This window comes from Prionailurus viverrinus, chromosome A2 (assembly GCF_022837055.1).
Source record: "Prionailurus viverrinus isolate Anna chromosome A2, UM_Priviv_1.0, whole genome shotgun sequence".
NCBI classification, from domain to species: domain Eukaryota; kingdom Metazoa; phylum Chordata; class Mammalia; order Carnivora; family Felidae; genus Prionailurus; species Prionailurus viverrinus.
The window spans coordinates 119,274,848-119,287,506 of NC_062562.1; the positions used below are offsets into that span (position 1 = coordinate 119,274,848).

Consider the following 12,659-nt stretch of genomic DNA (forward strand, 5'->3'; position numbering starts at 1 on the left):
ATTTCTGCTCTACTCTCGGGGCTAAATGAAAGCTTCTGCAAATGTGTGAAAGTGAAGGAAAAGTGGTAAGAGGTCTAGAAGGAGAGCCTTTGATTTGCTGGCTTCCTCTATTTGAGAGCAGACACCTGCCTCAGTTTGGAAGCAACTTGAATATCGGAAGACTTCATAGAGGCTCCCGCAAGTTCAACTGAAAGAAACTGCTGAGCCCAGAGAAGAAAATAACAACTTTTTTTTTTCTGAGTTATGGGATTAGAACTAGGTTATGGATTTAGAATTAGAGCAGACCCATTACAGCCATGATGGCTATGAAATCGAAGCTGAATCTAATGGGGATGAGATGTGTAACCCAGAGGGAGTGGGCAGGGGGACATGTAGAGAGTGGCAGGAAGGGATGGATATTGACAGGAGGGATGGGAGGAGAGACGCAAGGGTTTACTGAAAACAGACCACACTCAATTTAAGGGGCGAAATATATTGGAACACTGTCTAACAAGCCAAAAAAAAAAAAAAAAGAAGAAAGAAGGGTGAGATGGAGGCCTCACCCTCAAACAGCTTTATACTGGAGCTAATTAAATGTGAATCTCTTAGCTCTTGGTTCACTGATGTGAGGAAAGACTGACTGAAGAGTTTGGGCTTTGGAAGGGGGTTCTGTTTATATATACGTCAACATTCAGTTGGAGGTGAAAAGGTTAGCACTTGACCCAGGAAGTATCCGTGTTTGTTTCAAAAATAGATCTGCTTCATAAATTTCTTCACCATTCATTTTTTCCAGTATGAACTTGGATTATAATAAAGGAACTGTTGTTATTTTAAAGAAAATCAACCTAGTAAGTAGGTATTAGCTAGGTGCAATGACACTCATAGGGGAACTTTCAGCTACATAATGAAAAGCATTTGCTTTTTTTTTTTTTCCAAGAAAAGGCCCACCTCTGAAAATGCACAGCACCCTTCTCCCCTTCCCCACATGAAACGAGCCAACGCTGTTGGAACCAGTAAATTGTAGCCAAGCCAAATTCAGGGCCACGTAAGCATATGTGAAACTTGAATATATTTATTACAGACATCTTAAGACCCGTAAACTCTGCTCTAGATCACATCACTCCAGGATCTCAGAGCTGTTCATGATTGTACAGGAAATGGGGAATATCATAGGCTCACAAGGAATAACTGATATAACTCAGTGTGGTACTTCAGGGACATCAAAACATTGTGCGACATGCAAAAGACTATTCACGAATCACACAAAATATACATTCATTGTGCCATCCATCACATTAACAATTGAGCTGAAAATACATCATATCCAGCTAAGATAACTGTGGAAGGAAGAAGCTGGTTCGAATAATACCTTTAGGTTCTGAATAATCCAGCACAAATTTTAAAAAGAATGTGCCCAGAGAAACACTAAATGGGTGGTGATAGGGGGAGACCCAGCACAGGAAGCAAGGTTTTTGAACCTCGTATTCCGCAGGCCTTCTTAACTCACTTGAAAGAACACATGCAGGCTACCCTCTGAGGCATCTGATTGAGTTTAAGTGAGTGATTTTATTCTTTAACCCATAACATATAAAATTGTACCAGCTTTGAGAGTTGCCTACCCTGTTTTAGTCGCTTAATCTAAACATTTCTAGAAAATCTGTATAAAGATAAATCTCTCGGGACAAAGTATTTACAACCAGCAAACTCACACACATGAAACTGAATTAAATTAAGGGATGAATTAATTGTGTAAACAAGCTCATAGTGCCTCTCTTCCTCATGAGCTCCTGGACTCTCCTCTCTCTCTATCCTACTTTAAGGGCAAAGTAGGGGAGAACTGTAAATATACAGATAGGTAAAAGATAGGCCTCCCTCTAACATGTTTCTGCTGGCAAAGGAGACTATATTCCAAAGGACATCTGAAAGGAACAGACTGTGGAAATCTCCAAAGTAGGGAGGAGTGTTGGGGGCCATCAGAAAATTGATTATGGCACCCAATCTGCATCAAGGAGTTAGCACACACACACACACACACACACACACACACACACACACACCCCAATCAAGCCTCTACTCCAGGACTCTCTGGAAACACACTGTCCTGGCCAGGAGCTCCCCAGATAGGATCAGAAAGAAAGAGAGAGACTGTAAATGGAAAGGAAGATAAGCTAAGAATGTGCTTTGCTTAAGGAGTCCCCAGCCTGCGGAATAGCCTGGGCTGCGGAGTCTGGGGCTTGGTCGGCCTCAGTGAGAGGTAGTCAGAGTGTCTGAGGTAGAGGACCCCGGGGAAGGAATGCAGGGCGAGGAGCTGGACTTCTCTGAAGATTCTTCGGCCTTCTCCTCACTTCCTGGCGGGGTGGCAGGAGAGATGGGCAAGAGACCCTCCTTCTCTCGTTTCTTCTGCTTCATCCGGCGGTTCTGGAACCAGATCTTCACCTGGGTCTCATTGAGCTGTAGGGACGCGGCAATCTCCACCCTGCGGGCACGCGTCAGGTACTTATTGAAGTGGAACTCCTTTTCCAGCTCAGTGAGCTGCTTCGTGGTGAAGTTGGTGCGCACTGCATTGGGTTGACCCACGTAGCCATACTCTCCAACTTTCCCTGGGGGCATGGTGGGGAGCGATGAGAGAACAAGGTAAAAATTTTTACAATCGATATGAGATCCCCTACAAGCTTCAGATAAAGGGGAGATCAAGAATTTCTCAACAGAAACTCAGCTGGGAAAGGTGACTGATGAGGTGTAAAGTGTTAATCTGAAGTCAACCATTAGCAAGGTCAGACCAGTGATGAATGGAGCCTGGAGATATTAACAGAACCACCCCCACCCCCACACATCCCTACCCACTTCCTATTCCAGAACCTCTAAAACTCAGCCCCTTTGGAAACACGACAGCCCCAGATGTGCCTTTGCCCCAACACACCTGGGCAATCTGTCCACACCGGACACCAGTGGGAAGCAAGAACTTTTTTTAAAAAAAAAAGTATTAATTTTCCTTGGCAACTAAACATACTAGCTCCTTCCAGAACCATCAAGGAGCATCCAAGGAATGGCAAGACTGACCTGTTTTGGGAGGGTTTCTTTTGACTTTCATCCAGTCAAAGGTCTGCGCTGGAGAAGATATCTCTGATGTAGGGGAGCGAGAGGCTTCTTGGTGGCTGGCGTGGAGAGGGGACAAGGAGTTATTATACGTGGCCAGGGCCAGGCTCTGGTGCTCTTGTCCATATGAGTGGTGAATGTACTGAGGCGAGCCCACCGCGCCCCCGGCATAACCCTGGTGGTGGTGGTGATGCTGGACCATGGGAGATGAGAGATTTCCAGAGTAAACAGCGGGAGCGCACGAGGGGTACCCACCACTTACTTCTGCTTCCTGATTTAATGCGTAGGGGCTGTAAGGCGCGCCGAAGTTCTGCGCGCCATAGCTTGGACCACAACTCGAATGGGAGTAGGACACCCCCAGGTTCCCGGGAGTCTGGTAGGTGGCCGGTTGGGGGTGATGGTGGTGGTGGTGGTGGTGGTGGTGGTGGGGCGGGCTGATCTGCACCCCCCTGCCCACTAGGAAGCGGTCGTCGCCGCCACAGCTGTTAGCACTGACCGCGCACGACTGGAAAGTTGTAATTCCATGGTCGGAAGGGTAGGCTCGCGCTGAGCAGGTCCCCGAGTCGCCACCGCTGAGGATGGGGTATTCCAGGAAGGAGCTCATTCTTGCATTGTCCATCTGTCACTGAGGGACCGGGTCCTGCGAAGCCCTGGGTGACCGTGCCAACTTTCTCACTTCCTCCATGGGGCCAGAGAAGAAAAATGATATGAATGTACAGTGCGCAAGAGGGGGGGCGCGAGGGCGGAGGGCGCAGGGGGAGGGGCACGTGACTATGTCAGCCAATGGCTGAGCCTCCTGCGAAAGTTTGCTGGCTCCCGCGGTGATGGATCACCGTTTCAGTGGCATTTAAATCCCCGGCGCTCCTCCAGTCTAGGTGACGCGCAGTCGCCCCCCCAGGCGGCCCAGGCGGCGGCAGCTGCTGCGGCGGCTGCAAGGGCAGATTCGGAGCGCTGGGCCGAAGGGGAACAGAAGCCACCTTCTGCGCGCGCCGACTCCGCTCTCCCCCCTTCCGGGAGGTGGGGGCTGGGAGGCATCCCCGTCTCCGCCCCCTCCCCACCGTGCGCAGAAAGATGAACTGGCAAGAGGTGAGAAGGGAAGGGGGCTCCGTCTCTCTTGGGTCGGGAATCAGTGGGCCGGAGCTCGCTGGCCTCCCACTAGCTCAGGGGCCGAGCCCGCAGAGCGCGGAGCAGAAAGGGTAGCTCCGCGGGCGCTTTCACTACACAGTCCCTGCTGTGGTGCCGGGGCAGTGAGGAGCGCAGAGGACCGTGGCGTAGGACGAGGCTAGGCCACCAGCTCCCCGAGCTTCGAAAGGAGAGGGAAGTGCGCAGAGGGTTGGCTGGGAGGAACCCGGCTGGGCGTGGAGGGGACGTGAGCAAGAAAAAAGCAAAAAAACACAAAAACCAAAAAAGCCTTCCCTTCCCCAAGGAGGGTCTCTGAACCCTATTCCCCCACCGCAACTGATTATTAACGAGGCAATGAGGAGCTTTTGTAATTCGACGCCCGGGAGCGGGTGATTGGTAGTAGTTAAGGTTGCCGGAAAAGGCCGAGGGTGGCCGGCTCTTCGCCCTCCCTCTTTCCTCGCTCTCCGCCCCTTTCTCCTCCCCACTCAGCTTTGCTCCGGGAGCCCTATGGGATCCGGAGCAGCTCGGCCGCTGGATTTTGAAGGGTAGGAGGCGGGGGAGAAAGATGACGCTAGCGGACGTGGCCAGCGTGGGGGCCGGGCGGTGCGCTGCAGGCCATCTGCCGGCTCCCCGGGACCCAGGAGTCTGCGCGCTTCAGCGGGGGCCTCAAAGGGCGAGACCACAGCTCCAACTAAATACGCTGAACTCCCCCCACCACGCCCCAACAGTGGTGCTTGTTTTGTGGAGGGGGGATGTTAGGAGTTGTAGGGCTTCCTTTATCCACTAACCGCCCCCCCCCATTCTACTGCATGTCTGAAGTGGGGGGTTAGGGGCTGGCAGGTGGGAGGGGCGGTGGACAGATGGCTGATGGTGGACGGGACATTTTCTTCTTCCCCCAACAACACCTCCTCCCCTTTGTATCTATGTAGTTCCTTGTGTGAACGTTCAAGTCTTTCTCTAGAGAGACACGTGCAAATCTGAGCGTCATCCCAGGCCAGGGGTCCTGTTCTCCATCACCCTCATCCTACCCTGATGCTGACGGGGTCGTTAATTGCTGTTTACTATTAGGTTTCGTGTCAACCCTTGGCTTGTAGAGAGAAAATGCCAAACTGAGACCGAGAATTGATGCATTCTTAGGTAAAAGAAATCCAGAGATCATCCAAGAAGCTTTGCAGCCAATGCAGTATAGATTTTTCTCTGACCCTGCTTATCACATCGGAATGGGACAGATAAAATTTATCTGAGGACGGGGTCCCCACTCCCCTCTAGTTTTCCCTCCCCAGTTAGAAGAAGGGAGTTTTGTTTGAAGCAGGCCCATCATAAATGTGTTAGCCAACCTTTCAGGTTTCTGCATTCTGTTCTTCACATACAGAAGTTCCCCCACCAAACCTGCCCCCACAAGAGGGGGAACTCTTGCAGACATTTGACTATGGATTCCCCCAGTAGCAAAGACAATTTTTCCCTAAACATTTACTTTTGAAATAGTATTTTTCTGTGACCTTTGACCCATCCCCAACCACGGTTAAGAGCGAGCCCAGCCAGGAAAGGTCACTCCTACCCCAATTTCAGCACCTGGGGACACTCATTTTCCAGAAGGGAAAAGGAAAGGAGGCCCTCCTGGAGGCGGCTTCCTTGGGAGTGCCAGGCCTCCTGAGATGGGGAGGGACGCGGCTCCTGTCGGGGAGGCGGTAGGACGTGAGAGTGTCGGTGCTGGCACTGCGGACGATCTGCTTTCCGAACCAAAGTACGTTCTTTCTCCTTGCCTCATTCCTGTCCCTTTGTTGGCTTCTTCGGCCCGGGTTTGCGCAACCCCCTGGGCTGCAGGGCTTAGCGCCACAAAGCCGCCCGGGACCGCAACCGTTCTCCTGCCTCTGCTAGTTCTCGGCCTCTGTGCTGCTCTCCTTCCACTTCTCTTCCTCCCTCCGGGCCTCTTTCAGAGCCAGCATGGGTGGGGGTGTTTTTCTTGGGACCGCTTTCATGCACTTGCATAGAGGCCCGCAATCTCTCCGGCAGGCAGGCGACAGACCTGCCTCCGCGCGCTGCTCCCGGCTCCCGGAAGGCCGGACTCCCGCAGCAGAGCCTGCTCCGCCCCGGCTGGCCGCCCAGAGCGCTGCTCTCCCGGTGTTACTTACAAAGGCGGTCTCCTCTGGCCTCGAGCCCGCAAGGCTTCCGTAGCTCGGTTCTTCCCCCACCCCCCACGAAATCCTGGGGCTCATCCCGCCTTGTAGGAGACTCTTGGTTCTCCTGGCTTGTAGGCCAGCGCCCCACGACTGGAGCTAAAGTCTCTTTAAATGCTCTGGGAGAGTGGGCGAAAGGAGACCTTGGTCACTATTTAAATGATGGCCTGCAAGCGTCTTGCTGGGCTCAAAGCACCTCTTTCAGGGCTCTTCTACTAGAAAGGGAAGGAGCGAGGAGGAGACAAACGCCGCCGAGGCCCCGAGCTGCTCATGGCATCCGCGGCTCAGCCAAGCTGTTGTTTTAAAAGAGCAATAAAAATGAATTATGACTAAACGCCTTCTAACTTAATGCTTTCGGACGGGGATCCCCGGCAAATACGTAAGAGGATTTTTATTTGTGCATGTGTTCCTGCAATTGATCTCTTTGATGACATTCTCATTCATAGAAAGCGTTTGATTTATGAGCGTAGGACGAATCGCAAACAGCAGCGGCTCAGCCCTGGCTGCGGCCCGGCTGCCCTGCTCAGCTCCGCGCCTGGGGCTGGAGACCCGCCGGGGTGCTCACACGCCTCCGCCGCTGCCAGGATGTAGGGGGCAAAAGGGTGAAGGAAGATAGGGTGCAAACCCATGGAGAAAGATCGCGATTTCATTGTAACTTCCAAGCCTTAACTATTAAGAGCCGGGTTCCTAAATCAACCCGCCCCCCCACACATGTTGCTTACACACTGCGTTTTCTCACGGTAAGTAGCCATCACAACAGAGCTCAGTTAAGGAAAAAATCAGCATGGGGAGATATAAGAAGGGAGGGGGGGGAGCAAGACAGCCCAGGAACGTGCCCTAGATTACATTTTATTGATATTTCATTTAAAGTGCTTTTTCTCTTTCTCTCTCTAGAAACTGGGTTAATTTATAACCTAGGGCGCAGAACCTCTCCATTTTAAATCTCAACTTGGTAACCTGGCTTCAAAGCTTTAATGATCCATTATTTGCCATGTAAACAGATTTAAGAATGAAATATTGATTTTTCTGACCCTGAAAAAAAGAATCCTAGAATGACTGGACCAGAGGATTGGAAAGAACGCTTTCTGAAGTGCATTTTCCAGCTAGTAACCATGTTTTGTTTTATTTTTGTTTTCTCTACCTTTTAGGTCTGTTTGCCTGGACCCATCAACATCTGGGAGACTAATCAACCACACTGAAAATGTTTCCGGGGATTGTGGGGGAGGGGGTTGGAATGTAGATGTTTGAAACAAATGTGTATAAATAAATGAATTGTTGATAACTTAGTTATTGACCTGGAGACTGGTAGCTTGTTAAAGAAACTCCATGTTCCTTCTTCCTGGAGTTGGGCGGTTTCTGTAGGCACTTTTATTTCTCCACTTTCAAAAGCTTGGGCTTGGCCCAACTGTGAGGCTGCCCAATCCTGTTTCTATTATCAATTTAAATCTATGGCTTGAACCTCTACACTGAAAAACCAAATCCATTCCCTTTAAAAAGAGAGGAAAAAAAAAAAACATTTCTCAGAAGTCCTATGTTCTGGCTTTCTTTTTTGTTATTGACTACTGAAGACTTTGAACATGCCCCCTTAATAAATATATTAAAATTGAAAAAGAAGATGAATTGTGACCAGAATTTTATTTACCAAGTTAGACTAAAAGAAGAAAAAGAAACCGTTATGAGCCTTGAGAAAGAGGGGGGAGAAAAAATAAGAAAGCTACTTATAGCAAAGGAGAATTTATTCTACCAAAAATACTCATGACAATGCATCCTAATGTAATACAAAAATAAAAAGAAAGTGAAGATACAATTATATGATCACTTTCTTGCAGGCCTCATATATTGCTTTCAGGAAATCACATAGAGGGGTGTTGGATTAGATTTAGAACAACTGAAACTCCAAAATAATCTGTAAAGGATGGCTCTGAAACTGGACCAGGAGAATCACTAAGCAGAAAATCTTCCACATTTAGAGGAGAGAGAGGGTAGGTCAGGAAGAAAAGAAAATAAAAATCAACTCTCAGAATAAAAGAAGGCAAAAGCACCTGGTCAAAGGGGTTTTTGTTTTGTGATGCTTTGTTTTGCTTTAATGTTTTTAGTAATTCAGATGCTGCAAGTCGATTGTGGTGAGTGTGTCTGTAAAAAAGTCAAAGCTGTCAGCTGAAATATCTACGGGACTGTCGAGGGAACCTGGCAAACTGGGCGAGACTGCATCTGAAAGCTGCAGGCAGGAATCTGTGGAAAAAACGTTAAAGTCCTGCAAAGAGGGGACCTCGAGGGCCTCGGGACTGTCATTGTTTAGGCCTGAGCCACAGTTCTGGCCCATTGTTGACAAGCAGTTAGAAACAGTGGGTGACTGGTGCTGAAAATGTTTCAGATTTTTCTCATTGCTGGTTAAAGGCGAAACTGGGAAACTTTGGGAGTCGCCATTGTGTCCATTGGGAGCCTGCTGCTGAGAGAGGGCATTTTGCTGAAAAGTGTAACCTTCCCTCTCCAGAAGGGCCCCGGAGACGCTCAGGGCTTGCTCAAAGAGCGACTTCTCTTCCTCGTCCTCCTCCACTTTCTCAGAGTCTTCGAGGCTTTTAAATTTCCCCTCGCTGTTGTGGTTCTCCTTGCACTGGGTCTGCCTCTTGTGCTTCATCCTCCGGTTCTGAAACCACACTTTCACTTGTCTCTCAGTCAGATCCAGCAGCGCTGCGATTTCCACCCTTCGGGGTCTGCAAAGGTACTTGTTGAAATGAAATTCTTTCTCCAGCTCTAAAAGCTGCGTGTTGGTGTAAGCAGTTCTCAGGCGTCGGGAGCCCCCGCCGCTGCCATCGGCGATTTCCAGGGATTCTGCGGAAAGGGAAACCAACAAGAGACACGCGCACAGTTGGAGGTGGAGGGGTCCGAGCGGGGTTATTCCACTGGAGAATAAATATAGCAGAAAAGATCAACTGCAACAAAATGGCCGCCCCTGGATGCAGTGGAGCTATTGTGCTGCCTTTCCTGGGAGCCCAGCCCGGGGAGACCCCATCTCTTTCCACCTCCACCAGATTCCTGCCTGTGGCTCCCCCCAACCTCTCCATCCGGGAGCAAACTTTATATTAGCCACACCACAATTTATAATTAATGCATCAGCTGCTTAGCTGAGCAAGAGCGATCTATCACTCTTCATTACTGTCAAAAAGCCAAACTCTAGGACAACTAGACAAGAGGAGGTCAGTTCCAACTCAAATAAATCATCCCACATTACACAAGTTAGGGAAAGTTTCCCCCCCCCCCTTCTTAAAAATATATATATGTCTCATTGTGCAGCGCAGGATCCCTTTTCTCTCCATCACACCCACTCCTGAGCCCACAGGGGAAGGGAAGGCAGCCAAGCATCTCTCCCTCTCTCCCCCTTCTCTCCCAGCCCACGCTCCCCTCCCCCATAACCGCTCCCCGGGCAGCCCCGAAGGAGCAGAGGGTCCCGGGACCTGGGGCCAAGTCTTTGGACTGACCTTTGTGGCTGAGGCAGGCAGGGCCGGTGGCGGCGGCGGCGGCGGCGGCGGCCGAGGCGGGCGGCAGCGCGGTTTTCTTGGCCGCCTTCTTCTCCTTCATCCAGGGGTATTCGGGCGGCTGCAGGGCGCCGGCGGGCACTGGGCTGCCGCGGCTGCCCGCGGGGCTCGGCTTGGGGCGGCCGCCAGCGCCGTGGCGAGGGTGACTGCCCGGGTTCAGGCTGGGAATGGTCTGCTCAAAAGGAGGAGGAATCAGTGTCGAGTGTGAAAGCGTCGAGGTCTTGATTGATGAACTTTGAAATGTATCAGCGACAGGGGGAAAAGATGTCAGGCACTCAGCGAGCGACGGCTGGCTATTGATAAAACCAATCTCTCGCTCAAATTCGTAATTCATGGCCTTCTCCTTGGAGCCCCCTCGGAGAAAAAGTTCCCTCTTCTGGAGGGGCTTTGGGGGGGCAAGGCCCGGGAAAAAGGCGAGAGCAGAGGAAAAAAAAAATCTATCATAGAAGATCGCTGCTGGGGTGTTTTTTTTCTAATTCACTGATTACAGCCGTATGGGGACCGCGCTACTATTAAACTATTGAATTCATGGAGACAAGGTTGAAATTGGACCGAATTGGCTGTCACATGATTGCTTCTGCCCAATGACAATTTGGGCTTTAATCAAAAGAAGCCACTGTCTGTTTGATTGATCCAAAAAAGTCGGGAAGGAACGCCTCATTGGGGGCCAGCGAGGCTTTATTTACACTTTTTTCAGGGCAAAAATACATATATGTGGGTGTGGGTGGGGATGCCCGGGAGTGCGTGGGGGCGAGGGTGCCTGCCTGCCTCCTGATCAGCACAGAACCTGGTGTGTGCGCTTGGGAGTGTGTGTGAGTGTGTGAGTGTGTGCGAGTGTGAGCCCTGCTGCCGGGCCCGCCGGCGGCTGCCCTCTAACTCCCCCGCACACTCCGCGCATTGTTTGGGACTGTCGGGAAGACGCCTCGCACCTCACAAATCATCTAAGCACCTCAGTCTGACGCCTGCAGTCATTAACAAAGTAATCCATTAATCTTCAAAGTTTTGACACCCGAGAGCCCCGCATCCCAGCCACATAAGTTCTGCTAAGGCAGGAGGAAGGAGCAGAGGGAGAGGGGAGATGAGACTGGGAGAAGAAAGAGAGACGGAAGGAGGGAGGGAGGGAGAGAGACAGAGACAGACAGACAGAGAGAGAAGACACAGAAAAGAGAGGATTCATTTTGGGGTCTCCCCTCTTTTATTTCCATTTTCCTCTGCCTTTTCTAAAGCCAGTTACTGGATCTCAGAAGTGATTCCTGTTTTCCTTCCTCTCTTTCCTTCCCTCTTTTCCTCTTCCCCCCCTGTCCCCTTCCCTCTCTCCTCTGTCCACCTCTCCTTCCCCAAACCCCTCCCGCATGCCCTCGCCCCCCTCCCAAAGCCCAGCTCGGAGTCTGCGCCCCCCCCCCCTCGCCGGACCCGGACCCCGGCCCATTGTTAGCTGGCTTTTCCAAGGCAGCTATGCATCTGGCTCCAGAGGGAAGCGGAAGACGGGGAGGCGGCTCTCGAAGCTTCCCAACCTTCCGGTGCCATCAACTTTTCAGGAGTGGCTCAAGAAAGATAGATGCATGTGCCAAGCAAGACAACAACCCCAGGTTCATGTGTCCAAATCTCTGTAGCCAGGGCGGCGACCAACCAAAGCAATGCCACCCGGAGCAGGCTCCTGCGGCTCCTGGCATTCTGGGTTTCATACCCGTAGGGCTCGGGTGCGGTGAGTATTTCTGATTTCCAGGAAGTCTGTTGGAAGTTAGCAGCAGGGAAGGAGAAGGCGCTTATTCCTCTCTCTCTCTCTCTTTCTTTCTCTTTCCCTCTCCTTCTTCTCCTGGTCCTTGTCGCTCTGATTGGGGGCTTGTTGGTTCAGATGCAATTCGTGTTCCCTGGCAGCCCAAATTGTCTCCCGCACCTTTCCGCTCCTTGGCCACCAGGGATGTTTGCACTCAGGTTCTGTTGTGGGAAACAGCATCGCAGGTGAGAGAGGGCAACCTCAGGAGGAATTATAAACGTTCTCTTTTCTCTGCTCACTCTCTCTTTTTTCCAATTCGGAGACTTGAGACTGAGGGCATCGTGGACTGTGCTGGAGGGTTCAAAAGATAACACCTTTAGGTACCAAACAATAACTTTTTAAAAATCCACCAAGCCAGAAAGAGGGGAGGAGGCTGAGAGAGAAATCTGAGGGTATCTCTTTTCCCTCAAACCCTGAGGATGATGATTCGCTTTTGCTTCCTTTGAAATGGACCAAGTGATCAGACTCCCCCAGGCCGGCAGGCATCCGTGGCAGGAAAATAAATCATTCTGATGGCCAAGGAGAGAGAGGTTGGTGGGGGAGAAAAATCTACGTAGAAAACAAGAAAGGCCGACCGCAGCACAAGGCTAGGACTCCTTCTCTAAGGCCGGCATCAAAGGGGGCTTGGGTTGGAAATTACATATAAAGTGGCCTCCGTCATTGACTGGCCCACAGCATTGCCTTACAGATAGAGATGCTATTTTGGAAAATGTGAGGTTTTTCAGTTTTCTTGCTTTTATTCCAAACAAAGCTCTGAAGGAAGTCTGGGCGCGATCAATCTTGCTCACCAAAAGCCTTGACAGCTTCTGGCCCTTAAGAACACATTTCAGCTTCGAGCTCTTTCCAAGATCAAATGTGGCCGAGCAAAGAGGAGAGCAGGAAACGCAAGTAAACAAGGACAACTAGTCTTTTAAAATATATCTTTCTGGCAGCAGAAAGAGTTATAAGGCTGCTTTTAGGAAAGGTGCTTTG

General features: G+C 50.6%; 2 protein-coding genes and 1 long non-coding RNA gene across 4 annotated transcripts; 1 reads left to right on the forward strand and 2 right to left on the reverse strand.

Annotated features, from left to right (window-relative positions):
• Positions 1-1,064: 1,064 nt before the first annotated feature.
• On the reverse strand, positions 1,065-3,882 carry HOXA1 (homeobox A1). Of its 2 annotated transcripts, XM_047850338.1 has the most exons (3): positions 3,338-3,882; positions 3,040-3,134; positions 2,448-2,579 (listed from the first exon to the last, which is right to left on the reverse strand). In XM_047850338.1, the coding sequence occupies exons 1-2, from the start codon at positions 3,692-3,694 to the stop codon at positions 3,075-3,077; spliced, it is 417 nt and encodes a 138-aa protein (XP_047706294.1). In that variant the 5' UTR covers positions 3,695-3,882; the 3' UTR covers positions 2,448-2,579; positions 3,040-3,074. The 2 variants fall into 2 exon arrangements, with proteins under 2 accessions (XP_047706293.1, XP_047706294.1); XM_047850337.1 differs by having other exon boundaries at positions 1,065-2,579; positions 3,040-3,882.
• A 141-nt stretch (positions 3,883-4,023) lies between these two features.
• On the forward strand, positions 4,024-7,900 carry LOC125160895 (uncharacterized). Its single transcript, XR_007150402.1, has 2 exons — positions 4,024-4,161; positions 7,523-7,900. It is a non-coding gene; the product is annotated as an uncharacterized LOC125160895 (long non-coding RNA).
• A 90-nt stretch (positions 7,901-7,990) lies between these two features.
• On the reverse strand, positions 7,991-11,184 carry HOXA2 (homeobox A2). Its single transcript, XM_047850336.1, has 2 exons — positions 9,854-11,184; positions 7,991-9,206 (listed from the first exon to the last, which is right to left on the reverse strand). Exons 1-2 carry the CDS (start codon positions 10,242-10,244, stop codon positions 8,467-8,469), a joined length of 1,131 nt encoding a protein of 376 aa, XP_047706292.1. The 5' UTR covers positions 10,245-11,184; the 3' UTR covers positions 7,991-8,466.
• Between the last annotated feature and the right edge of the window lie 1,475 nt (positions 11,185-12,659).